Raw genomic sequence first — 24254 nt, 5'->3', positions numbered from 1 at the left:
TCACAATTTAATACCCCAGGATCTGAATTCCTTTCGAAGCCCTCCCACCAGTCGAATCCAGCGGGACCCGAGGGGTCTGACTGACTCCCCCGTTCAGTGTAGAAGGGGCAGGGTGGGGAGCCATCAGGGCGCAGGGTAACCGCATCCCGCGCCTTCTGCCAGTTCTTGCCTATTAAGGTAAGAGTTCTCGGAGGAGTGCGGGAGCGACCGAAGCGGGGGGATCCCCAGAAGGGGCCCAGCGGCCGGTGCGCTCGCCCGGCGCCGGGGGAGCACAGCCCGGGTACTGCCAGCTTCAGGGCGGCCCCGGGGTCCTACTTTTCTCTTCTGCCCGAGGCCACCTTCCTAGGTTTCCACAGCCACTGGGGCCGCGTCCTCATTCTCAACCGCCACCGCAGGCCTCAAATGAGTCTCTGCACAGGGCGCTGATTAAATGGGTCTCCGGTCCCCAGCGGACGCTCCTACCCGTCAGATGCCCGCGGAAGCACCGAGAGCGCTGCGCCCGCGGGGCCCCGCAACCGAGGTAAGGTCCCGCGCTGCGGGGGCACAGCGGAGGACGCGTCCTTCCGGCCTTCGGCTCTCCGCCCCCTCTGCGCCCCGACCCCACGCCAGTCTCTCGGGGTCCCATAGGGCCCGCTCCAGCCCCGCGCCGGGCGCAGGCCCCGCCCCACCGCCCCGCCCCCCGCAGGCCCCGCCCACGGTCCCTCGCGCTCCGCCCCCTCCCCGCCGGCTCCCGCCGCTCCCGGCGCTCCGAGCGCGGGCCTGGGGACTCGGGATCCCGCCGCCGGGGCCGCAGCATGGGGCGCTTCCGCGGGGGCCTGCGATGCATCAAGTACCTGCTGCTCGGCTTCAACCTGCTCTTCTGGGTGAGACCCGGAGCCCGGAGGGCCGGGCAGGGGAGGGGCCGGGCGGGGGCGCGGGGCCAGGGTCCCCGGGGAGCTGGCCTTTGCGGCGTCCGAGCCGGGCTCCTGAAGGCTGGGTGTTCAAACAGGCGGAGGTGTGGAAGAGGCAGACAAAGAGGGAGGGGGAAATAAAAGGGGAGGGATGGAGGGGAAGGAAGCACAGAGGGAGGGAGAGGTTGAGCAACAAGAAACGGTGAGAAGGTGGGGGGACACCTTGTGGATCTTACCTTTAAGGAACCTCTGCCTCAGCTGGTGACTCCAGATGCGGGGACACCAGCCCCTCCTCACCTCACCTCCTGAGGAGTGGGTCCCCCCAGCCTTCAGGGCACTCACCCCTTCTTGCTCTCCCTTTCTACCGCAGCGGGGGCCTGGCCAGGGCGCTGGAAGAGAACCCCCCCCCCCTCCGGGCCCAGGAGGGGGCTGCCGGGGGGTGGTGCCCCAAAGGGCGTGTGTGGAGACACCACCTGGCGAGGATGGTTTTGTTTAGGAAATTGGGGGTAGGAGTGAAAATGGTATGGGGTGGGGGGTCGTCCTTATTCTGGGTGTTAGAAGAGGGTACCACGGGCTGGGAGGGGGTGGTGGTGCTCTTCTGCGAAGCGTATGGACGGAAGAGAGGGGCTTGCAAAGGGCATCGGCATCTCCCCACAACCCCTAGCCCGCAGCCTCTGCTAAATAACACAGATGATCTCATTCAACTTTGCATTGAACCAGCATTCCCCGGATTAGTGTGGTTCACAGAGAGACAGGGCCATGCCCCTGGTCTCCTATATTATTGGGACGAGGTTAGGGCCAGACCATCCCTAGATCCCCGGCTATCCTGTCTCGGGCCCTGGAGGACAAGGTCTAAAAATTGTTTTCTCTGCACGTTCTTGCTTGGGCTTTCTCAAGAAACTGTCGGTCAGTATAACTGCTCAGTTAGACCCTGGGGGAAAATAAAAATCTTGTTTTGGGTGAACAGGTTCTTAAAGCTGGGGTGGTGGGTTGGGGGGGGGGGGGAGCAGCAGTGGCCCGGGTGCTTTGAAACAGCCAGGAAGGAAGAGGTAGGTTGGTGATTGTCCTATGGGCTCTGGGGAGTCGGTCTTCCCATGGCTGCAACTAATTAATTATTGAGTGATGGGCTCTGCTCATGTCTGCCAACCCATTAGCCCAGATGGCTGGGTGACTTCAGCAACTGCAGCCTCTCAGAAGACAAGTTACCAGGCTCAGCATCCTGCAGCAGGGGAAGGTGTGAAGGAGGCACCCCAAAGACAGCCCCTGAATTTTAAAAATACACATGGTTTTTGTATCCCAGGCATTTACACTCAGCCTACTGTAGGGAGGGACATTTCTAAAGGCCCTTTATGTTGTGCTTTTTAATAGTGTGGCTTAATTTCAAAAGCTGTTAATTATAGATGTCATGCTTGGGTGATACCCTTCGCTCTCGCTGCTTACAAATTCAAAACAAGTTTCATATCAGCCTTAGAAGGAATTCTCGGGCTGGGCTCAGTGCTTACTTAGTGCCTGATGTTATGCCAGCCCTTCCAGGGATAAGAGGAAGCATTTCTTGAATGTTTTCTGTGTGTCAGGGACAGTGCTAAGCACATTGCATTCATTATTACACCTAATCCTCACAACAGTCCTCACGTGTATAATATTGCTATCCCCATTTTTACAGTTGAAGAAAGAGGCTCAAATAGGTTGACTTGCCCAAGGTCAAATAGCTAGTGAGTGGCAGAGGCAGGACTCGAACTCCTAAACACTGTGGTACATCACACTCCTAAGCAGGGGTTCTCAAAGAGTGGTTCCTAGACGAGCAGCATCAGCATTTCCTTAGAACTTGTCAGAAATGCATATTCTCAGCTCCATTCTAGGCCTGCTGAAGCAGGAACTCTGGGGGAGGGACCCAGCAATCTATTCTAGCAACCCTTCTAGGTAATTCTGATGCATGCTTGAGTTTGAGAACCACTGTTAAACAATTATTAAATAAGTATTATAAAGCTCATTTATCACATATAAATATAAATTAATATGTATAATTTGTCAATATAAAATGCTGTTCCCTAAGTTTGCTAATGTTGTTAAGGAAACAAGCCCAATGCATATAGAACAACAAGTTAATAAGTATATAATCAAGCGAAAAGTTCACACTTCTGGCCATAAGCACAGTAAAGAAGGGAAGTAGGAACGAAGTGATGTTTGAGTGTCTGCCATGTGTTAGCTACTGGGGTTAGTCGTGACCTTTTATATGTATGATCTAATTAAGGAATTCAGAGAAAGGATCACAGCAATAGTGAGGAGTCAGGACTCTTGTCCTGAAGAATAGGGTGCTTAAGCTGAACCCCGAAGGACTGTTGAATGAAGGTAGGCAAGGCAAGGGAGCGATGCCACCATCCAGTCTGACAAAGCGGTCAGGCTTGAGTGCAGAGATCCCAGGCAGAGTGTGCTTGAGTAAGCTATTCTCATCTCTAAGAGTCTGTTTTCTCGTCCATACTATTGAGGTAACGGGGTTGTCAGGAGGATTAAAAGGAAATGTGTAAAGCGCCTGACCTCCTCTTCCTATGAGTCTAGTACGTAGTAAGTGCTCAAAAAGCGTTGTTATTAGTGCAGACAGGAAGCATTCGATAAAAATTAGCTCTCTTTCCCGAGTCCCGTGATTTGGGGGAATAGCCTGTCTGTTTGCCAAATGGCTTGCAGCTTGTCTTTGTTTTAGGATAACTACATGTTATCTTCTCAATTCGTACTCACGAATTTGGAGCGCTAGAACTCGGAGTGCTCGGAGAGCAGGAGTTTTTTGTTTGTTTTGTTTTTATGTCTTGTTCACAGTTGCACCTCCAGTGCCTAGAACAGAACCCAGCACGCAGGAGCCGCTCAATGAATAGTCTGTAGAATGAATTCATGAATCTGCAGGTTAGAGGACGTGGTACAAATAACCTTTCCAGTTTGCACAGATAATCAATGATCGACTTTATCTGGATGACTGAGCCTATCTCTTCCCGCTCATTACCTGCCAATTTGTTCTGTCTTGGGCAGATTGAGCACAGGACAGGGGCAGGGATGGGTGCGGGTGGTATGGGGTCTTCCTCTCTCCCAACTCCATGGGAGGGTGGGGACTGTGGGTCTCAGAGCAGCAGCAGTTACAAGAGGCCTTCCCAGGTCCTCTACACGCACAACCACAGGGAAACGGCCAGCTGAAACCAATACATAATGACTTAGGGGAAAATGAGTATTTGGGATAAATTATCTAGATGTCTACCTTCACTGTAACTGAGGGAACCTGATTCCAGAAAAGCCCCACCCTCGTTTCTGAAGTTGTTTTTCCTGGTTGGAGGGGTTTGTGGGGAGGTTGGGGAATGGGCAGAGGGTGGGGGCCAGTTTTCCTGGAAGGCTGGGCTTTAACTGTGATATTCAGGTGTAATATTGCCACACACTGTTGGATGTTTGGGTGTCTGCCCCTCTGAGATAGAAGGTCCCCCTCGGGGACTACACTCTCTTTCCTATCAGGCCTTCAACAGAAGGCAGGCAAGGAGGTAGGGGTGGGTGTGTTCTGTGATCTGCAATTTGACAAATCAATTTGCAGCCTCCTCTGGCAGTTTGGTTTAAGTAAGCCTCCCCAGGCTGTGCTCCTGATTTTATATACATTCAGCTAGATCCTGCCAGAGCCAGCACAGCACTGCCTGGCCCAGGGCCGCTGACTGTATTCACCACTGAATTTTTAAAAACAGAAGTACAGCCTAGCCATGAACCCCACCAAATTCATGTCTGTTATCATGGTCGATGTCTAACATGGAACCCCTCCCAACATCTGTCATGTCTAAATTCGGACACTGCAATCAGATAGCACAGTATATTCCCATGCCTTTCACTGAAATCACCTTTATTTTTTTCTTCTGTTGCATAGCAATATAAACAAAACACCACAGTCCACCACACTGCATATGTTGGTTTCAAGAAAAACCTGGGCGCTGTTTATTCCTTGGTTTATTGTTGTACGCTCAGCGTTTTCCTATCATTGTGCTATACCGAGCAACTTGGTGTTAGCGACCGACAGGAAGCAGGACTGCTCATTGTTGAAAGTCACATGCCATATATGGCTTGTCTGAAGTTTCTCTCCTTTCCTTCTCACCACTATTCATGCAGCTTTGGGGTTTCAGTCGGTGATGTCTAGCAGGTGCTGTTGGGAAAGACTGTGTTCCGTGGGCTGGGGAGTAAAACATATTTGACCCTACTGAAGCTTACACAGGTTGCCTCCTCCACTTTGTCAAATTGAATTCAAACAGCGACTTCAGAGCTACCACCTGTTCAGAACACTGGTTTAGAAAAATACCTGAAGAAAGTATTCTTTGGAGTCCATCCAAAAGCTAGACCACCCCAGAAGGCAGACAGGAATTTCCTTGGCCTTCTTGTAGGACAGTCTTTGTTTCTGATTTCTGTCTGGGGGGGAAGATAGCAGTGGAGGCCAGCCTCCCCTAACGTGGACAAGAGGGGCCTAGCGTTGCTGGAGGGGGCAAGGAGTCTATGACAGGGCCAGTGTGTGGAGGCTAGAGGTATAGTGCCAGTAGTCGGGTAGACCTCGGACAGGTCCAGGCAGTATGGCCATTCAAATCCAGGAACTCAAAGCCAGGAAGGTGGATACTGGCATCACACTGCCTGGGGTTATTCTTGCCTGTATTATTTACTAACTAGGGGACCTTGGACAAGTTGTTAAACCTCTTTGAGCTTCAGTTTTCTCATCTATAAAATAGACATAATTGAGTACCAACATCCATCTGTGATTTTTGTGCAGATAAAATGAGTTACTATAGGCAAAATAGTAAGTATAGTACGTGTGCATAGGTAACACTCAATAACGTAAGCTATTAGCAGCAGTCATATTTAAGCATTAGAAGTACAAGTAGAAACCAGAATCCAAGAGGTTCATAAAGGTAAAGAGAAGTGGCAGATAGGTGGCCTAGGTCCAACCGACCAACTAAAAGGGCAAGAGTTTCATAGCTTCCGAAAAGCATGGAGTCCAAAGGACAGATGTCCTCCTCTGCAGTTACTCAGGAGACATATGCTGATGACCTACTGTGTGCCCGGCACCCTGCCAAGTGCTTGGGCATTCAAAAATGATTAAGACACAGTCCTTGACCTTGAGACGCTCATGCCTCTATGTTAGCGCTCCATTTTCCCTTTCACTGTGGCTTATTTCCTCTCTAGTGTCTTTGTTCCTCGAGGGCAGTGACTGTTTCTTGCTGGGATCCTCCTTTGTCTCTCCGCACCTAGAAGAGGTTCAGCGGTCACTGGCAAAGCTCTGGCCAACAGGACTACGTTCACTGATGGCAGCACAAGGGCTGCCTGTTTGTGCCCTGTTCTCCCTCTCTACTACCAAGGGGAAGGCTTTGAGAAGCGATGGGAAAGCCTTTGGTGATTGCCGCCCCTCTCACTTCAGTGTGTCTGCAAATCATTGGAAGGTCTTGTCCAAATATCCACTTTGCTCAGTAGGTCTGCATCTCTAACAAGCCTCCCAGTGATGGCTGATGCTGCTGGTCTAGGGAATACACTTTGGTTTAGATGTGGCCTGAAGAGGTCAAAGACCTCCTGGTAGCTCTCATTTCTGAACGGGGCAGAGAGTACCCTTTGTTTTGGCTTCCTTATGGCATTTCTCTTAAAAGACTTTTTTTTTTTTCACATTAAGACTTGATGGTTTCTAGAATTACCCAGTGACCATGTGTCCATTGTTCACTTCATTTCACTGTGCAATTCTAGAACATGCATGCAATATCCTTATGTCTCCAACCATGTGTCACAAAAAAGAACATAACCTCCATCCCCTACGTTAATATTGACCATTAACATCACAACAGGGCTGTTCTCCTGAAGTAAGTGATGCTGTACTGACCACTGAGGCAAATCACGTCATGGTTGCTAAAGAATTTGGAGAAGGAATTGAGGGAGAAGCAGGTAAAATGAGAATATCCGATTGGCTGAGAGCATATCTTACAGATGAGTAAGGGTTACCTTGGCCGGCCTTTTTCATCCTTTTTGGATTTAATTAGACACAAAAATAATAATGCTAATTAACATTCATATGATGTTTTAGTTTACAAAATGCTTTCACATGCCTTATCCCATTTGATCACACATTGCAACGGGCCCATGACATAATGTAATTATCCCCATTTTACAGATGTGGAAGCCGAGAGTCAGGTCCAGTATATGAGAGGCAGGAGAGAGGTTGAGAACATGACTGATCAGTTTAAGACAGAGGAAAAGCAAGATGGGAATTGAGAAAGGGTATATATGTATCAAGAGACAGTTTTTAAACTTAATTTCAGGAGCAAAACCTTGAGGAAGAATAGTAAGCATTATATAAATGTAAGCTGTGTGCTGCTGCTTTCCTGAGCGCATTTTCTACATTAGCTCCTTAAATCCTCACTCCAATCTCCAAAATAGCAGCTATTGTTACCCCTAGTTTGCACAGGAGGAGACAGAGGTGCAGACACTTTAAGAGACTTGGCGGGGACTCCGAGCCAGCCAGCGACAGAGCTGGGTTTCCGTGTGTGGCCCCAGACTCTCTGGTGTCAACCACTCTAAGTCTGCAGACCAGCAGGAGAGAAGGTTGGAGCTGTGATGAACGTGTGCATTCCAGTATGGTGACCGTGCTAGTAACCATATGCGGCGACTCAGATTTAAATTAGTTAGTATTAAAAGAGACTTAATATTCAGCTCCCCAGTCACAGTAGCCCCATGTCAAGTGCTTGATAACCATAGGGGGCTAGTGGCTACAATACTGGACAGAGAGGGAACATCTATATTCACATCACTGGGAAAAGTTCTATTGGATAGCTCTAGCCTAAGTATAGTTATTCTTTCTCTCTAAACCATTTTTTCTGTTTATCTCTCATTAGGTCTTATAAAACTAAAGAGAGAGGGGAAGTATAGTTTTTAGAAAGGGGCACTGACGTCTGGAGTATCGGATGATTGAGAAAACTCAAGGGGATTCTAGCTATCCTGGAAAGAGCATAGAGCTAAAATAAAAGTGAGGGGAGACAGGTAGCAGAAGACTTAGCTATTGGTACTATGGGACTGGTGTTTCCTACCTTGAGTAGGATTCAGTTTTCAGTTTGACTGTATGTAGTAACATTAGCACGTCTATCACCATAATGAAACTCAGTGCCACTCCCACTCCTAACACTCACTCCCTCTCCTAAGTGTGAACCGTGACCTCATTTAACCTCTTAGGGAGGCACTGTTATTACCTCCACTTTGCAGATGAGGAAGCTGAGGGTTAGAGGGATCAGGTGTCTTGCTCAGGATCACAGACTAGTAAGTGACAGAGCCTGATTCCAATCTAGGATGCCTAGAACCTCCGCCTGTCGACACCGCAGCACTATATGGTGGATGTTTTTGTTATGATCCAGCCTGAGGGCATCACTATGCAGTCAGAATACTCAGAAGCGGTAAAATTTTCAAGAAGAATCGTTGGCAGTGTTCCCAAGTGCGTGCCAAGCCCCGTCCTCCCCATTGTAATGGTGGTTGGGAAAGAGTCAGCTCATAAACTGGGCCACGGAAGTTGGGCGAGGATGGCAAAGCCCCCTGTGGAGCAGGGCCTGGTGCCCTGAAAGTTGCTGTCACTCAGCCAGGAAGCCCATTTGCTCTCCCTGCACACACTCGAATCTGTCCGGTCCCCTGTTAATGCCCCAGCGCTGTCTGCCTTCACGGCACAAATGGCTTCTGGCAAAATTGCTGTTAAGTAAAAGCTCTCTAGAACACCAAGCTGGACTTTCAGGATTTCTCCGGGATTCCATCCAAGCTAACTTTTTAATAAACCAAAGCTTTTAGGCTTGTTCCAGTCTGACCTGAGTTCTACCTGAAACATTTATTTCCTCCTGTTGTTTCTCTGTACCATCTAAAACTGGATGGAGAGCATTATCATAGATTGATATTTAAGAATCCTATGTATCTCAAGAATAATTATTGAGATACCTTGAACGATATTAGGCTCTAAAACAAATATTGCTTCATGCCCAGTCTTTGCTCATATAAAGCTTGACACAGATGAGATATCACAGTAGGCATTGGAGCCCTCAAGGTATATGTCTACTCAGAGGGCGAGCCTGGGATAAGAGCCAGCCAGGTGTTGTAAGGAGGAAGTCAGAGGATGTAGAAAAGGCCATTACTGTGCTCCTGGGAAGTCATCCACTAGGTGAGCTAAGGCAGACAGCGGATTTCATTCACTTCAGTGACTTGGTGGGTTGGATGTTAGTTCTGTATTTGATCTTCCCTTGATGAAGCCATCTGCTCACTGGAATCATTAGCCAGCAGTCTGTGATATTTGTGTTGCTGTCAAAGACAACTATACGGCCATCACCTTTCTCCTAATCCTTGCTGATTACTTCCCCCCCTCCTCCTTTGCCCTGTATCTCTTTAGAGACAAGGCGTTGTGTAGAACCACTGAGTAAATGCGACACACTTTCCAGCACCTGTCTTGTGTCTGCTTTGGGGTGGAGGAAAGCTCCACCCCAGGTTGGTTTCCTTCTCCTGTCCCCGGGGTGACCCAGCACTTCCACACTGCCTCCCACGCAATGCCATGCTGGTTGAGCCACACAAGTTAACTTCCTAATGACCTAAACAAGCACAAGAAGGCGTGTTTGGCTCAAATCTATAACCCGGCATTCTTTCCAGAGAGGACATGCTCCTGATTCTGTCGCGATGTTGATTGCAGAACATTACCATCAGTGCAGAGAATTCAACATGGATTGGTTTTAAAATATATCCTTACCCGGAGGCAGTCTTTCGGGAATTTCTGAAGCACGAGCTTGTTCTAATGAAACCGTTATGAGAAAAATAATAGGGAAAATCAGAAACCCTGGTATCTAACCAGCACATTTCCAAGCTAACATACACTGCTGCAGCCCTGCCTCCCCGTTACACCTCACCTGCTCCGGATGTCAGGGCAAAGGCAGCGAGCTTCCTCAGATCTCCTGTGGCCTTTGGCTCTTGGGTTTCTTCTGACAAAATCCTCGATTTTGAGAAAGTGCTGCCTGCCTCCTTTCACTGAATAAGGGGATGAAAATCTTGGGAGCTGGCTTTCCTCCTTGAGAAAATTAGTGTCACCATCCAGAGCAAATGTGCTTCTGACGTTTGCCTGCTGAAAGGATGAAACTCCATTACCCTTATGGTATCATAATGTGGTTTGCAATCACATCAAAACTGTGAGTGCTCATTACGTGATTCCATCCGGGATGAGAACTGCCCCTGAGCTTAAAAGCTTTTAATGGAAACTCTGGGGTTCAAGTGTCATTTCCAGCTTTGCGTGACTTCATCCCAAAGAAGAGATTTGCAGATGAGTTGGGTTGTGGGCGCACATGGGGTTGACCCTGGAGAAGCAAGAATACAAAATTGCTTTGGTTCAGTCTTTCATTCGAGTCCTTGATTGCTGCTCTAATTGCAATCATATGTCCCTGCCTGTAAAAGGCGTGTGGAGATGTACCCTGTGTCCACGCATGAGGGGACAGCACACATCCGCACAGGCTTAGGAAACACGGAAGTGGATAACTATCTGCGCTGGTTTTGTTTTGGTTTTCTGTGGGAAAGTGTTTTGCTGAGTATATTCAGCAGTGTGTTCACACAGTGCCTTCCAAGGTGTCTGCACAGTGTTTCCCAGGCTCAGATGTTTTTGAAAATAGTATTTTGCAAAGTATTCCCTTGGGGGGCAATCATTCCTGTCAGCCTGTCTTAGTCAAGTCAGGTTGCCATAAAAAAAATACCATAGATTGGCTTAAACAACAGAAATTTATTTCTTACAATTCTGGAGGCTTGGAAAGTCAAGATCAAGGTATTGGCCGATTGGGCTCTTGGTGAAAGCTTTCTTCCTGGAAATCAGATGGCTGCCTTCTCACTGTGTCCTCACATGGCAGAGAGAGAGAGAGAGAGAGAGACAGAGAAGGAGAGTGCGGGCTCTAGGGTCTCTTATAAAGGAATCCCATCATGGGGCTCTCACCATCATGACCCCATCTAAACCTAATCATCCCTCAAAGGCCGCACCTCCAAATACCATCACACTGCAGGTAGGGCTTCAGCATATGAATCTGGGTGGTGGTGGAGGACACAGTTCAGTCCACAGCACAGCCTAAATGGTAACCTTGTGAAGGCCCTCCACTCTTGCACGTAACAGATGTCTGTTGGGAGCCTGCTCTACAAGGCTGAGGGGTAAATCAACATACACCCTGTCCCTACCCTCATGCAGCTCAGGCCTTAGTTTTTTTCAATGCCAGAAATATTTACAACGGATTATGTTTTTAATGTTTATTTATTTTGAGAGAGACAGAGCGGGGACGGGCAGAGAGAGAGAGGGAGAGAGACAGAGAATCCCAAGCAGGCCCCGCCATGTCAGCAGAGACCACACACGAGGCTCAATCCCAAGACTGTGAGATCATTGACTTGAGCCAAAATCAAGAGTCAGGCACTTAACCAACTGAGCTACCCAGGCACCTCTGAATTCCAGAAATATTTAAATAGAAGTGGTTACATGAGACATGAAGGAAAATACATATGCAGGCCAGCGTAGGTTTCCCAGAGGAAGTGACAAGAGAGCTGATAGCTGGGGGGTGGAGATGGGGGGCAAGTTGGGGAGCTCAGGGGAGGGGGAGGGGAGGAGAGGGGAGGAGAGCTTTCTAAGCTAAAGAAACAGCAAGAGAGTAAGAGCGGAGGCCCTCAAGTGTGAGGAGGAATTGAAACTGTGTCTCCCGTATAGGTGAAAAAATATGTACTGAGAACTTCCCCAAGAGAAGCTTTTTTTACCCAAATAGGGGGCTTTCTGCTGGGTTTAGTTATCAGATAGCAGAGTGGCATGTATTTGCTTTTTATGATCAAGGTTTGGCTGGCCGCCTCTGGGTGTGGGTGTGGGTGCAGGTGGGGGGCTGGGCAGCCCTGGGCACCAGGGTCTGGGGAGTGATCTTTGCATTTTCGCATCTTAGCACAGCCCACTTTCCAACTTAGTGCCTTCCAAAGAACCATGTTTGTGATCCATGAAATCTTTATTTTCTTTAAGTGAAAAAAATATGTCCTCAAGATGGAACATTTCATCAGCAATCCTAGGAAAGTAGAAATAAATACAGCAAAATAAAATTGAAATCCTTTGACAAGTTCTGCTTTGTGCCAGATGATCTGTTTCTGACAGATAGCCATTCCTTAAAGGAAACTTTTTGCTCATCCACTTTCTTAAATGCTTTCTGAGCAGGTCTGGAGACCTCTCCGCTGCTACTTCAGTTTTAGAACACAAACCGCCTTCTCTAAAGACATATGCTTACAATTTGCAACTTTGTGTCCTGCAAACGCTCTGGAGTATGGTTAGATACTGAAACCACTTGCCTGTGAAGATGCATAATATAGTTGTATCTGGTGACCCCCTATTTAATGACATGGATGTATATGTCACTGTTCCCTTCACTGTTACCTTTTTCCCCCTATTTGATTCCTGTCCTCTTTTTAAATGGTGGGCACACTTTTGCCCTCAAAATTCTGTTTCATCACATTCTCTGAGTTCGTAATGCACAGTTCATCCTCAGAAAAGAAATGTGACACAAAGGATAATGATATCTGGCATCTTCTCGTGGGCTGGTTCTGTGATTGAATTCTTACCTGCAAGGTTTGTGTCTGTTGTGGACCACCCGGTGGGAACCAGCTTCTCCATGAGCCCCTGAGATCCTCCTGAGAAGGAACTGGGTCTTCCTTTCCTATGAATCTTTGGCTCCTGGCTCACAATAGATGTTCAATAAATGTTTAAGTGACCAACATCAAAGTCCCACTCATCCTGCTGTAGGAAAACATCCATTCCTAGAAAAAACAACATCTCTAGTGAGAATTACTCCAGAGGCATGAGGATTGGTACGAGTCCTGGACACAGGGGCAGCCCTCAGGAAAGTTCTTTAGTTAGGAGAGTGGATCCTTTGTGGTCCTCACCACTCAACTACATCCACTCTCTAGTGTCCCTGCTCCCTCCTTCAGCCATCGGGTCTTTATCTCTGGCTTCTCACTGTCTGGCATGAGGAAGCACTCATGCTCCTGATTGTTCCATCAAAATGAGTAGCTCCCGTCTCCCCTCCCCTCAAGGCCCTGCCATGGGCTTTCCAAGATGGCAGCAAGCTAAGTAGAAGCCATGGGCCATGCATGGTCTGCCCCAATGTGCTTTTCCAGCCCCAGATTTCTCTCTCTGCCCAACACAGGTTCCAGGTAAGGAAGGAAAGCCTTACCCATGCTGTTCCCTCTGCCTGATATTTGCTCCCCCCTTCCAGTCCTCCCTGGCTCAGTGACTTCCAGCTCATTCTTCAAGGTGTAAATCAAAATGCCTTCTGCCGAACACCGGTTGTCACGCTTTGCTCTGACCCCCCAGGGCAGTGTGACGCTCTCCCATGAGCACACTTCCTGCATTACGTTTCATGTGTCCATTCATGGGATTATCTTCCATGTGAGACTGTGAGTCCTGTCTTTCAGCATTGATTTCCTAAAGCCTAGCACATCCCACTGGGACCGCAGTTGATTCCTTGAAAGATGGGAGGAAGGGGAAGGAGGTGAGGGCAGGGGCAAGAGAAGGAAAGGGCGGCCTCATTCCTTGTTTGTTCCAACACTGGCTGAGGTGCATGTTGTGGCTGAGATTAAAAGGAGAAGAGCGGGAAAACGGAGGGTTTGGGCCTAGAAGGGGTTAAAATTTAAGCTTAGTGGGCCTGAAGTCTTCTCCCACATCATTTAGTGAGATGTCTTTTCCCGGGTTTGGGACACACAGAGCAAGGGGACTCACTGACACCTGCCTTGCTCTCTTTGCCCCTGGCTGCACTGGAATTGGGATGAAGTTTTTCAATTTAATTCAGTTTGTAGCATGAGTTAGATCAGTCAGAGTCCAGTGATCGGAGTATTACAAGAGCCTTACCGGAATGGTGAGTCTGAAAAAACCAAAGGGCTACGTGGTCTGTGTTGATGTCACTTTCCAAAGCAGCGATCACTGTTGTCACGAGCAACCTCAGGCCCGACTGGTCCTCACCCACGTATTCCTGACACAGCCAGTGGCTATGTGCTGGGAGGATTCCCTCCACACAGTGATGACATTCAGTTAAGCCACAGTTTCCTTGACCCGGGAGGAAACCCGTGTGGTTTGGGGTTGGGGGCGTGGATGAGCAAGCCCAGATTTTTTTCTCCTTGCCCCGTGGCTTTAAATTGCAACTTCTCTTTTAATTTTCCATTATGCAGTGAATACATGTGTGCCAGAAGTGGACAAATGTGTTCCGTCTGGGAGGGTGATCCCAGACAGCAATAAATTAAAGTCTGTGTACAGACATGCCAAAAATGTGGCCGCGTGGTGGGGTGTCCCTGGGACCAGTCACCTCCTCCACAGTCTGCTTGGTGGCTGCAGGCCTTTGGCCTGACGCCTCTGTCAATAGATTTTGCTTTGTATTTGGAAACTGTCTTTCCATCAAGTCGCCACAGAGGCAAGATGGGAGGGTTGCCTGTGAGGCTTTGCTGGGCACATCTGTCCCAGGCAGCCTCGGGGAGCTTCTAGGACAGTGTCCTCCCAAGGGCATCATTCTCTTTCCTACACCAGAACAGCAATGACCTCAAAGCTGGTTCCCTCCCAAACTAAAGCACGGCCCAAGAAAAGCCTCCCCGCTCTTTCAGGGTTGAGCAGATAAACTACCCTATAATGCTTTAAAAAAAAAAAAAGAAAGAAAGAAAAGAAACAACATTTTTAAGCTTACGAGAGTAATACATGCTTAATGCACACAACTTAGACCGTAGAGTGGGAAAAAAAAAGCCACCCATAATCCCACCTTCAAAGATACATACTGTGACTGTTTTAGCATGACTTCTTTCAATACTTTTCCATGCCGTGCTACCCTTTTAAACATGCAAAACCCCTTTTAAAGCTGTCAGACTCCGGGGTGGCTCGGTCCGTTAAGCGTCCGACTTCAGCTCAGTCATGATCTCTTGGTCTTGGGAGTTGGAGCCCCACATCGGGCTCTGTGCTGACAGCTCAGAGCCTGGAGCCTGCTTGGGATCTTATGTCTCCCTCTCTCTCTGCCCCTCCCCTGCTCACGGTCTGTCTTTCTCCGTCTTCCAAAAATGAATAAATGCTATAAAAAAAATAAAAAAAATAAAAAGCTGGCAGACTCCAGCTCCCTTAGCTGTCCCTCACATTATCCAATTAGTGCTTTCCCCTAAGTACTGGAAACTTTTACTTATTCCACATGAGAGAGTCCAGCTGGTGGAGCGCTAGCGCCTCTGACTCCCCATGCTCTTCTGAAGAAGCCAGCCACAGAGGGAAGTGGCCTGGAGACAAGGGAAGGACAAAGTCCTTACGTAAGTCCAGCCAGAGAGCCCCAAACGGGAGCACCAGGTCCTTTAGCAGCAGCCCTGCGAATGGAGGGATGCTGCATCCAAAGGGCTCTGGTCTGACCCTGACTTTGATGCCCTTTTCCTTCGGAAAACCTCTACTGCCCTGACCGCATCCTGTCCTGTTGCTAGCATGTGTGTGTGCTCTTCCCTGTCGGGCCAGAAGCAGCCTCTGAACTGCTCATGTGATGATGGGCTCGGGCGCCCCCACACCAATGAGAGGGGTTGGCTGACCCAGGAGCGATCTTGACATCTGCTTGCTTCCCCGCGAGCCTCCGAGCCCAGCAGGTGCCCAGCGAGTAGCTGTTGATTGACTGATAGGACGCAATTCGAGATGGGTGTTTGTGGCAGGAGTTGTGACAGGCCTGCGACAGGAGGAAAGACTCCCAGCGTTGATGCGGAGCCTCACAGAAGCCCTCAGAGTGGCCGAGAGGAAGCAGGCGATGAGTCTACCAGCCGCTGCCTGCGCCAGCCACACGGCCTCTCCATGAGCCGCACAGTACACAGACCGTGCTTTTTCAGAAAATTATTTTTTCCTTTCTCACTTTCCATGGAAACTCAAAATAGCAACCAAAAAGAAAAAAAAAAAAAAACACAAAACAAAACAAAAAAACAGCTGAGCTCCCTCTCTGCCTGCAAAACCATCCCCAGGCCGTACTGTGATCATAGAGGCCCTGGTGGAGACAGGGTTCTAGATCCCTCTAAAAGAGCTTTCTAACTGGGCACTGCACACTCATGAGGTGAAAGCGGGTTCTGAGGTGGTGTGCTTTCTTCCAGTTGAGAAAAGTGGGTTTCTTCCAGGTCTTAGAGCTCAGCTTGCTGTTGTGGTGACGGTCCCCTTTCACTGTGATGTCGGTGAGGAGGTGCGGACTGCCCAGCAAGGGACGATGTGGCAGAGGGTAGATGCCTTCCAGGGGGACTTTGATTGGAACATTCTTTTTGAGATGCCTCCCAGGGTGTGCTGTTATGCCCAGTCACCGCAGGGCAGCCTGGCAGAATGGGGAAAACTCTGGGCTTGGAATCAGGAAATCCCAGTTCTGGTATCACATCAGGTACCTGAGAGGCTTTGAGCACATTGTTTCACCTTCCCTAGGAAACATGAAGGGCAGACAGGCTGGTTTCTGAAGGGATAGCCTCATCCAGCCTCAGCACTCTGTGCCCCCAGCCCACTCCCAGATTATGTGTACACCATCCCTTTCCATTCCCTGAAAAACCAGGTTGTTTCCCTTTCAGCTGGCAGGGTCGGCCGTCATTGGTTTTGGACTATGGTTTCGGTTTGGAGGCACCATGAAGGACTTCTCATCAGAGGACAAGTCCCCGGAGTATTTCTACATGGGTGAGTGACCCCAGCTTGCTCCTCTAAGCTTTACCAGAGCTGCCCCAGAGGCTTAGGGCAGAACCCACACCTGGACTTATGGAGGGGAAGTGAGGATGCAAAACCTGACCCCTGTAGACTCCACCTGGCCCCGAGGGTGCAGGGGCCATGTGGCCATGGCAGGCGAGGACCCTGCACCCCTACCCTGCCCGTTCCTCACATGGATCGAGAAAGACCAGTGTGGGAGGACCAGGACCGACCCACTGTGCTTCTCTCAGCCACATCTCATTTCCAAAGAGTTAGAAGGTTGCCTCTTGCCCTCCGAATGAGGTGGGTGCGCCACAAAATCAGTCATCCTCTTGTCCGTCTGGGCTGATGGGGTCCCTGCCGAGTCAGGTTTTTTTGTGTGTGATCTGCTATTTTAAATTGTCATAAGAGAGACACCATTCAAAGTGAGGAGACATCTCAAAGTTTGGAGGTGCTCAGTCCATCCCTAACTAGGGCCTGCAGAAGGCAGGGCTCCCTACCCAGGGAAGAGGCTGCCTCCCCGCCCAGCAGGAGGAAAGGGATGAGGGCTGCGAGGGCAGCCTGCAGTTCTGAGACAGTGTGGTCAGTAATAGGGGCTGAGCATTTCCCCGGGTTTAGTCCCTCTGATCTACTCCTCATCCTCTTCTGAGAATGTCCTCACTCTCCAGCCACGTGCACCCAGACTCTAGACTTCAAAAACCTCCAGACCGTTGTCACTGCAGGTCATAGCCCTGTGTGACTGGCCATTTCACGGTCTGTAGCAGCCACACGGTCCGCGTCAGTTGCTGGGGGAGAAGCAGGGCCCTGTGCAAGTCCTTTGCTCCCAGCACGGAGAAGAGCAACGTTCACTGCCGGGCCGGGGGGACTGAGCACCCAGGCTCAGTCCACACCAGGAAGGGCCACCCACAGCTGTGTCACCTCCTGTTCCTGGCACCTTTCGCACACTGCCTCCTCCTGCAGAGAGCAGCCAGATCGGCGAGGATACTTCCAGGAGCAAGTAACAAGAAAACCTACTACAAGACGGGTAACTGTAAGGACACTCCACATTCATCAAATCTTAGATGCAGTCTTTTGTAAAACACACAATTATTTTAAGTTCCACCTCGAGGTGGGAAAGAAGAAATGCTGCCAATTCAGCCATGACCGCCCCTAAAATATGCATGCTAATTTTAGAAACATTAAAGTGTAAATATGTAAAATGTATATCGAAATTGATGAAACGTGGGGAGGGAAGAGTGGCGGTGGGGAGTCTCGTCTCCAGAGCTAGTTCTGGGTCCAGCAAAGTCATCAAGGAGCCAGGGTTTTTCCGTCTTTCCACCGGCAGTCCTTGGGATAACCTCAGACACCTCCCCTCGGGTTTAAAAGACAGCCGTTGTGGCTCCACGTCTCATGTCCTCATACAGCAACCTCCAAAAGAGAAAAAAAAAGAAGTTTCACCTCGCGTGGCCCCTTTCAGGGATGAATGCCACCTTTGTCAGAAGACCCCCAGCAGACCTCTCCTCGCAGCTTATTGGCCAGGACTGTACCGTGTGTTCCAGCCTAAGCCAATCACGGCCGAGAAGGGAACTACTGTGACTGGCTCTCTGACTAATGGGGAGGCACCCTGGGCTTGGGAAGGGGCCCAGGCTCCCCGGAGGGCCTCTGACCCTTGGCCAAAGGCAGAGTTTTGTGCCAAGGACGGAGCGGAGGAATCTGCCATCGTGCTTAGCACCGAAATGCTCTTTTCCACTCACGTGGTTTCCAGGGAGTGCACACCCGTCCAGAGCCAGCACGCACATTTAACATATTTCTCCTTGAGGCACTCCTGGCTCTGAAAACCTCGTCTCCATCCCAGGGCAGGCCCCAGTGCCCCAAGACAAAGTTCGGCCTGTCCTTGTCCTGCGCCACCTCCCCGGGGATGCGCAGAAACAGTCAGGGGAGGGGAGCAGAAGGAATGAATCTCCCTGCCCCCCCCCCCTCCCCAACCCCCATATGCTGCTGGTAGTCCAGGACCTGCTTATTTCATACTTGTTCCCCGCGATGTCTGACTGGGTTCAGCATAGTCACACCTCAGCACCCGCTGGATTAGCCAGCGTGGTTTGATCCTGTTGTCCTGGGATTCTTGCATGTGTGCAGTAATAAACAGCAGACAACAATCACAAGCAAACTGACGAGTGGCACAAGCATAACCACTGAATTTGGAAGTAGAAGGGGCGCCTGGCTGGCTCAGTGGGGGGAGCATGCAACCCTTGATCTCGGGGTCATGGGTTCAAACCCCATATTGGGCATAGAGCCTACTAAAACAAAAAAGACGAAAAAAAGAGAAAAGATTGTGTGCGAACAGTGGTGGTGTATGTGCCTGTGACTTTAGCAGTCACATGAAATCAGCGTCACAGATTTAGGAGACACTTCTAATAGCCACCTGGCCGACCCAGTCAGAAGAACATGCTACTCTTGATCTCAGGCTCATGAGTGTGTGCTCCACGTTGGGCCTAGAGCTTACATTAAAAAAGGAGGAGAAGAAGAAGAAGTGAGAGAAAGCACTAGGGGCCGGTAGGACAGTCTCAGGTGGAGGGGGGCTTGAACGAGGCCTTGGAAGACAGGTGGGTTTCAGACAGACTGAATGAGTTGGGGAGAGCTTTACTCATGACTCGGAATTAGCACTGGCAAACATAAGGCAAGCAGTTACCCATCATTTCCCTCTTCTGGGGAAGTGATGGCTAATTGTTCCGGCTGCTCTCTTACCACAGTCTTCCTAACCTAGCCCCTCCAACCAACTATAGCTGATGCCCAGGGTCAACAATATTTTCTCTTCCTACTCTGAAGCCAGTAGTTACCTGATGGCGTAACATGACATCCGTCCCAATAAAACAGCGGAAATCTTTTGCTCCTGAAATCCAGGCATGCAGTGGTTCAGGGTTATTAACATTCAGTCTGTCTTCTCTTCACATGCTGTTGGCTTCGCACTGGCACCCTATTTATCCCCTCTTCCTCGGGAGGGACTCTCAAGACTTTCCATCAAAAGCTGCATTTCTGCCTTCAAGTGGAAGCTGAGGGGAGCCCGCCCTTTGCTAGAACCAAAACATGGGAAACATCAACCAGTTCACTTACAGGCAGACCTTCTCCTTCAAGGTGTTTGGCAATAAGTAACTGCCTAATGCCCAGCCACCTACCCACCTCCTCACCAAGTTTGAGGTTGACAGATGTATATCTCTATACTGCAGTTTCTGAGCTTGAACTGGAAATTTTCAGCACCAGTGAAGAAAACCCATTTTAAAAGGTCACGAAGGCCTGGGTTATGTGAAACACATGTACGAAAAGCTGTCTCCCTTTCAATGATGATAAGCGTCTGGTTATCTAGTGATCTCTTCCTGGCTGTTTTAATTTGGGGATTTCATCAACTGTGGGTTTATGCAAACATAGGTATTCATTCAAGCAGGGGTGCCTCTATTCTTTCCATTTTTTTAGAGGTTTCTCCATTTGGGAAAAAAATATAACCTATTCATGGATGCATCACCCAGCATCCATGTAGACTGTAGAGTCGTGGGCACTGGAGTCACACAAAAAAGGATGAGAACGCTGTACTTTCTCCCACGTATCTTTGCAACCTATTCGAAAAGACTCACGGAGTTAACAACTCAAATTCTAATGGAAACTAGCACGTAAATGCCAGCTAAGTGGTATTTGCAGTGGGTGAATCAGGGGGCATTCTAAACTGGTGAGGCAAGGATCTGATGTAGGTTTGAAAGACCAGACTGTAATCAGTAAGTGGAAGCAAAATGAGGACGGTGAAGGTTGTAGGGCAAGACTGCACAAGGCATGTCCACAGGACAGTGACCAGTGAACCCAGGCTGGGCAGAGAACTCTGGTTGGAGTGTAACAGGTTGGGGCAAGGTGGGAAGTAGGACTCGAAGGGCCAGGGAGGGGGCGCCTGGGTCACTCGGTGGGTTAAGCATCTGAATCTTGATTTCAGCTCCAGTTATGTTCTCATGGTCTGTGAGATTGAGCCCCACGATGGGCTCTGCACTGACAGTGAGGAGCCTTCTTGGGATTCTCTCTCTGCCCCTCCCCTGCTCATGCGCTTGCTCTCTCTCCCCCCCTCAAAATAAATAAATAAACGTTAAACAAACAAACAAAAAAAGAAGTGCCAGAGAGGGAGGAGGACAATCACAGAGGACCCTGAATGTCAAAACTTGTTAATTTGGTAAGCAGTAGAGGAATAATTCAGGATTTGGGGGAGGCATGATCAGCGCTGCGTTTGTTTTTAAGTTTATTTATCTTGAGAGAGAGAGAGAGAGAGAGCACAAGCAGGGGAGGGGCAGAGAGGGAGGGAAAGAATCCCAAGCAGACTCCATGCGCAGAGCCCAGCACGGGTCTCAAGCCCATGAACTGTGAGATAATGCCCTGAGCCGAGATCAAGAGCTGGACGCTCCACCAACTGAGCCACCCAGGTACCCTGGCAGTTCATTTTAAAGAGATTATTCTGGCAGCGGCAGAATGAGAAGGGAGATAGCCCATGCTAGGTTATTGACATAGGCAGACATAGGACATAACCCTTGGGGGTTGTCAATAGTAGGGACTGTGAAGAAAGAGACAGGCAGATAAGAAATGTTATTAAACGTTATTATTAAACATTATTAAAGTCAGGAATAGAAAGAATCAAAATGACAAAAGATATCAGTGATAGAAGAGTCAAGCCTAGAAGTAATAATTAATGATTTTCAGTGGAAACTTGAGTTGCAGAAGGAAGGGATCTTGCTCAGAGAGAGGGGGAGGGATGTGGACCTGAGGTGAAAGCCAGTCTCGGGGAGCAGCCTGTGTATGTTGTCCCGGAAACAAAGTGCTGATAGCAATTTCACAGGTGTACATTTGGGGCCAACAGAAGAGAACCTTTTTAATGATTTTGTAAACCAAAGAAGCTGAGCAGATTTCCACAGATAGAAGTGAGCTTTCCTCTACATCAGTATTTAACCACGAATGTGGCAAAAATCATAATGGAGTGATTATCAATTCAGGAGATTTCCTGTGCTGAGTAAGAGGGTGAAGAGGCTCCATACAGACATTCCTGATCCTATTTTTGAAACGAAAGCAAAATGAACTGCTCAAGATGCAAGAAATGTCGTATCTTTATGGACATATCTGTCAGGACCCTTTTCAAATCCAGTCACAGAAACTTGACTCCCACTGTCTTGAGCAAAACAGAAATTTCTTGACTCACAAAACTGAAAAGTCCAGGATCAGTACTCATCTCGGGGGTGCAGGTGGTGCGGTCGGAGCCCAGCCTGTACCCATCTCTTAGCCCTGCTCCCCTTTGGCTCCATTCTTGGGCGGGTTCCCATTAGACGTGACAACATGGCTGCTCCCAGCTCCAGGTGCCATCTCCCGAGCAACACTGGCAACGGAGGTACATACTTCTTTCATTCCAGCAGCTCCAACCAAAGTCCTGAGCCTCACTCTTACTGGCAATCTTGGGTCCAGTGCCTGTTCCCACACCAGTTACTGGAATGGGCTTTTTGGCCGAGGCCTGGGCTTCATGCCTGCCTTAGAGGTTGAGGTGAGGCAGACCACAGGGACTGAGCAGAGAAGGTGATTGTCTCTCACAGAGAGAGGAGGAAGTGAATTCAGGTTAGGGAAAACAACAGGCTATAAACTGGGCCTGAGGTCCATCTTGTGTGTTTTTAGTGGCCTGGGGCATGGATGTGGGTCTGCCCACCCTTAGTTCTTCCTCAGCCACACTTCCCTTCCCTGTGTCTTCCCTTGAGTGGCTGGTGAAACGCTCACGGTCAGTGCTTGAAGTTCAGCGAAATGTGTTATCAAGAAACTAGAAACCAGTGGGTAGAGCAGCAGGGGTTGGCAGTCAGCCATGGTTTTCCAGCTCTTCGTGATGGGGCCCAGCCCACAACCCAGGTCTCCTTGTTTGTTTCCCCAAGCTGCTTCTCTGGTTAGAGGCAACAATAAAAAGTCCTGTGAAGCCAGAGATCTTTTCTTCACTTTAAGTATTCCTTCTAAGTGAAGCAATATAACCCACGTTTATAGAAGGTGATAACTTCCTTCCTCAATAAATAATTTTGCAAATCGGAAAGATACCTGCTCTCTGGCAATCAAATGAGGAGAAAAATACACCCAGACACCATTTATGGACTTGCATAGCAAACAGTGTGAGGTAATAGGACTTTAAAAAAGAAGCAGGCCCAGCTTTTGGAAAATCTCACTTCATGTCACAGGGTACCTAGTCACTAATCTGTGTGTTTTCTTTGCAGAGTAAGTTCCAGAGCAATCAGCCCACCAAACTCTTATCACCCCTTTGTTAAAGAGCGTCAGTGAATGGGCTTGGCACATTCAAGTGGTTCTGAAAGAAACAGGGCCTCACAGCCTAGAGTCTGTCCCCTCTGACAGGGACCTCGGGAGGACACGTGGTCTAGCTGCCTGCTTCTGGGCAAATGACTGCCACGCTTTGTAGGAGAACTTCTTCCATCTTTGGGGGGGATGCTTTCCTGTCTGGGATCCTTAGTTCTTTCTCCTTGTGATGGAAAGAGGCTCCCTTCCTGTGATGAAGATCTACCCTGATGTGAGCTGGGGACAGGGTGGAAAGAATCCAGCTGCAAGCCCTGGGGGGAGCTGGCGCTGAGGGCAGGGCGTGAGGGTGGTCAGACTGTCTCCTGCTGCCCCTTCTCCATGTCCTCTGAGTCCAGGCCGGGGTCTGGAGGCTGACGCAGGAAGTTTGTGTCCCCTGAGTGCTAACATGGACAAAGGAGAGCCTGGCAAGAGAGGCTTGGGTGGCTTGGGGCTTCCTGCACTCTCTCCACTGTAGTCTCTCTCAGTGAGCTCCAAGGGGAAGCTCTCCCACCCCCGTGTCTTCCAAACTCTACCCATCTGCCCCTCTGACTTCCTGTCAGTCTGTCTCTAGGGCTGCCTCGTAGAGGGGCAGATACCGCAGGGGGCTTCTTGGGGGGGCAGGGAGGCCTCCCCTAAGCCCTTGGAAGCCTGGACAGATGGCATGTGCTGGAGAGCCTGAAGTCGTGTCCCGTGAGCAGAGGACGTTGGCAGGTTTTCTCCACAAAGGGGCTGCCCACACAAACAGCAGTCCTTTGGCCCTTCGGGGTCACAGGCTGACTGCCTACAGCTGTGTCTCCCTGTTGAATTCAGAGTCCGGGAGCCTGGCTCTGATTGCGGGCTGGACGCAGTGCTGAACGCTGAGAAGCCGGCCTGCCTTTTCTCAAAACTCTGACTCACCCCACTAATATTTTTTTTTTTCACTTCTTGGTTTTCAGTTGTACATGACGGTCATAGTGGCTGCAGAAGAGATGTGCCGTAGCTCACGTTGTTGAGACAATTTCCCCGAAGCCTTTTTTACAAGTTAGATTGTTATGCATACTGCAGATGACAAAACTGAGGACTAAGGGGAGGTACCTAAAGCTCAGTTGACAGGCATGGGTCTCTGGCTCCCAGCCCTGTATTTTCAGAGGAAAACCCAGACATCATCCACTAGAGACTCCTCAAGCCCTTCTCTCAAGGAAGAAGAAAGAACCCTCCTGACATTTATAAGTTACAAAGTTAACAGACTTCCAGCTGTGAGCCTTTGTTCTCCTGCATTCCTACCAGAATTGCCCTGTAGGAGTTGGGGGGGGGGGTGCCCTTTGGAATAGACTCCCTAGTTCAGTTCCAGTTTTGCACCGTCCATGAGCTGTGCA

General features: G+C 49.4%; 1 protein-coding gene across 1 annotated transcript in view; it reads left to right on the top strand.

Moving 5' to 3' along the window:
* The first annotated feature begins 704 nt into the window (after window positions 1-704).
* TSPAN2 (tetraspanin 2) overlaps window positions 705-24254 on the top strand; it is a 56364-nt gene continuing 32814 nt past the window's right edge. The window contains exons 1-2 of the mRNA XM_027058277.2: window positions 705-863; window positions 16476-16578. Of these exons, the coding sequence (XP_026914078.1) occupies window positions 795-863; window positions 16476-16578 (172 nt within the window). The 5' untranslated portion in view covers window positions 705-794. The remainder of the gene's footprint in view (window positions 864-16475; window positions 16579-24254) is intronic.

This window comes from Acinonyx jubatus, chromosome C1 (genome assembly GCF_027475565.1).
Source record: "Acinonyx jubatus isolate Ajub_Pintada_27869175 chromosome C1, VMU_Ajub_asm_v1.0, whole genome shotgun sequence".
NCBI lineage: Eukaryota > Metazoa > Chordata > Mammalia > Carnivora > Felidae > Acinonyx > Acinonyx jubatus.
The sequence above is the reverse complement of the archived record's forward strand: the minus strand, read 5'-3'. Positions and strand labels throughout refer to the sequence as shown.